This window comes from Mandrillus leucophaeus, unplaced genomic scaffold (assembly GCF_000951045.1).
Source record: "Mandrillus leucophaeus isolate KB7577 unplaced genomic scaffold, Mleu.le_1.0 Scaffold110, whole genome shotgun sequence".
Classification (NCBI taxonomy): domain Eukaryota; kingdom Metazoa; phylum Chordata; class Mammalia; order Primates; family Cercopithecidae; genus Mandrillus; species Mandrillus leucophaeus.
In genome coordinates, this window is record NW_012099210.1 from 1,292,785 (window position 1) to 1,295,383 (window position 2,599).

At 40.6% G+C, this 2,599-nt stretch overlaps 1 protein-coding gene across 6 annotated transcripts in view; it reads left to right on the plus strand.

Moving 5' to 3' along the window:
- RBMS1 (RNA binding motif, single stranded interacting protein 1) overlaps positions 1-2,599 on the plus strand; it is a 182,499-nt gene that overhangs the window by 165,924 nt on the left and 13,976 nt on the right. For 3 of the 6 annotated variants that reach the window (XM_011991447.1, XM_011991443.1, XM_011991453.1), the window contains one exon: positions 1,673-1,788. In XM_011991447.1, the coding sequence (XP_011846837.1) occupies positions 1,673-1,788 (116 nt within the window). The remainder of the gene's footprint in view (positions 1-1,672; positions 1,789-2,599) is intronic. The other 3 variants (XM_011991470.1, XM_011991448.1, XM_011991460.1) reach the window with 1 other exon arrangement.

The window sequence follows — 2,599 nt, forward strand, 5'->3', positions numbered from 1 at the left end:
CACCTCTTTTCAGAGAAGACCCACTATGTGCCAGCACCACCAAATTTATTATCTTCTCTCTTGCTCTACGAGATTGTATGGAGTCAACATCTTACAACCTCAAATGTCAGTGGATAAACCTCTCTAGATCTGGGCCAAGGCTTGCTGATAGTCTCACCAGACACCTAAGATTTTTGTTCCTGACTCTTCATACCCATAGCCCAGTTGTCATTCAGAAGTGAGTTGGCATTCCAACCCATCCCTCCAGAGTGGTTCACACCAGGGAAAAAAGAAAGGAGTGCCAGGCAGCAGCCCAGACAGTTCACCAAGAAGGAGTTACAGTTGGGCTTTTTGTTTGGTTTTGTTTTGTTTTTTGGCAGAGAAGTGTTGAAAGACACTACTGCTTCCACCCTATCATTAGTGGGTGGGTAATCGTGAAATAAAATAAGAGATGAATTAGGATAATAAGAGGCACAGGAGAAAGGAGTAAATTTTCCACAAGTAATATTTTTCTCTTCATGGTTATTTAACTTTGAAACAGAACTTGAAAGTAGTAATCATGGTTCTACAGTAGACAAAGGACAGAATGTGGGAACCAGACAGGAAGGTGTGATTGCCTTTATTACCTTAACTAGAAACATGGAAAAATGCCCAACTTTCGGGAGTACACTGCTATTTCCATTGCAGAAAAGCAAAGAAAAGGAAAAGTCACTGGTACCCTATTACGCTGTCTGTAGACTTTTTTCTTTTTTTTTTTAACTCTAATGAGTATATATCCTTGAAAATAGCCTCTACATCATCTGCTTTTCTGTGTTGGCCTCACGGATTCTGTAAGAAGGATTTATATAAATATATAGATATATAGTAATATATAAGTATACTGTAAGTAATATATACATATCTATATATAGTGATATATAGTAAAGCAATACCCATTTGTATGATTAAAGACCACCTTTAAATAGAGTGGACAAGTATTTTTAGCTTTCTCACAATAGTCGTCTTCACTGACGTATCCCAAAAATGAACATGTGAGACCTATTTCTATTCATTCATTGATGCAACCAAGATGTAATAAGCAACTACAAAGTCCAGACACTTAGGCCCTGGGGATACAGTGATAGACAAAACAGTGTTACTGCCCCCATGGGGCTTATCGTCTAGAAAGGGAAGCAGACACGAAACAAGTCACCATACTCACCAATTGTTACAAATTGTGAATAAAAATACGTGTGTGTGCAGTGTAGTGGCGGCTTGTTTTCTACTGGGAGAAGTGAAGGGTCCCTCTTAGGAATTATAATGGGAAGCTAAGGGACCATTTTAAGTTGGGAGAGGGGAGGATGGCACAATCCTATTGACATTTGAAGATTATTTTGGTGACAGTCCAGAGGTGGAATTGGAGAGGGCCCAAAACCAAAAGAAATGTGCCTGCTCTTAAACATGAAAGTGAATTGAAAGATTCCTTTGCTTCCTCAGAATAGTTCTTTAAATGTTCAGAAATAATAACTAGTGTATTTTTCTGCACTATATTTTTTACCGTGGACAGTTTTACAGAGGTCTAAGTGAACTACTTTTGCCTTAAAGTGTCGTATGAACTTTCTTACAGCATGAACACTATTCCTATTTTTGTAATACATTTTGTCATCCACATACACATATTGTGGTTTCATTTTATTTTTCTCTGTTTACTTAGCCCCCACAGAACCTTTATTGTGTAAGTTTGCTGATGGAGGACAGAAAAAGAGACAGAACCCAAACAAATACATCCCTAATGGAAGACCATGGCATAGAGAAGGAGAGGTGAGACTTGTAAGTCCTTTCTTGAAACTTTAGTGGGGGGGGGTGTGTGATCTTGAATGCCCACATGAAAAGTAACACAAAAAGGCATCTTGACTTGGCTGCACACTTCTGAAATAGGTGCCAGGATTAAATCTTCCTTTTGGTACATTATAATTCAAATGATGTCAAATTAAAATTCTTTTCATTATATATGGTGAGAACAGAGTGATTCTGCAGATGGACCAATAGGTGGTGGAAACAGCTGTGTTTACCAGCTAGCTACATATGAAGTACAAGAGCATTCTAAATTGCCGTAAGAAAAACACAAGTGATTTGGGGGTTTTTTTTGGTTTTTGGGTTTTTTTCAGAAACAGGGTCTCTAGGCTGGGCACGGTGGCTCACACCTGTAATCCCAGCACGTTGAAAGGCCAAGGCGGGCAGATCACCTGAGATCAGGATTTAGAGATCAGCCTGGCCAACATGGTGAAACCCCATCTCTACTAAAAATACAAGACTTAGCTCTGCATGGTGGTGCATGCCTGTAATCCCAGCTACCCGGAAGGCGAGACAGGAGAATCGCTGGAACCTGGGAGAGAGAGGCTGCCATGTTCCGAGATAATGCTACTGCACTCACGCCTGGGCAACAGAGTGAGACTCCATCTCAAAAAAAAAGGAAGAAACATGGTCTCCGTTGCCCAGGCTGGAGTCCAGTGGTGTGGTCATAGCTCACTGCAACCTCAAACTCCTGTGCTCAAGCAGTCCTCCCACCTCAGCCTCCTGTGTAGCTGGGACCACAGGGACATGCCACCACTCCTGGCTAATTTTTTAATTTTTTTTTTTT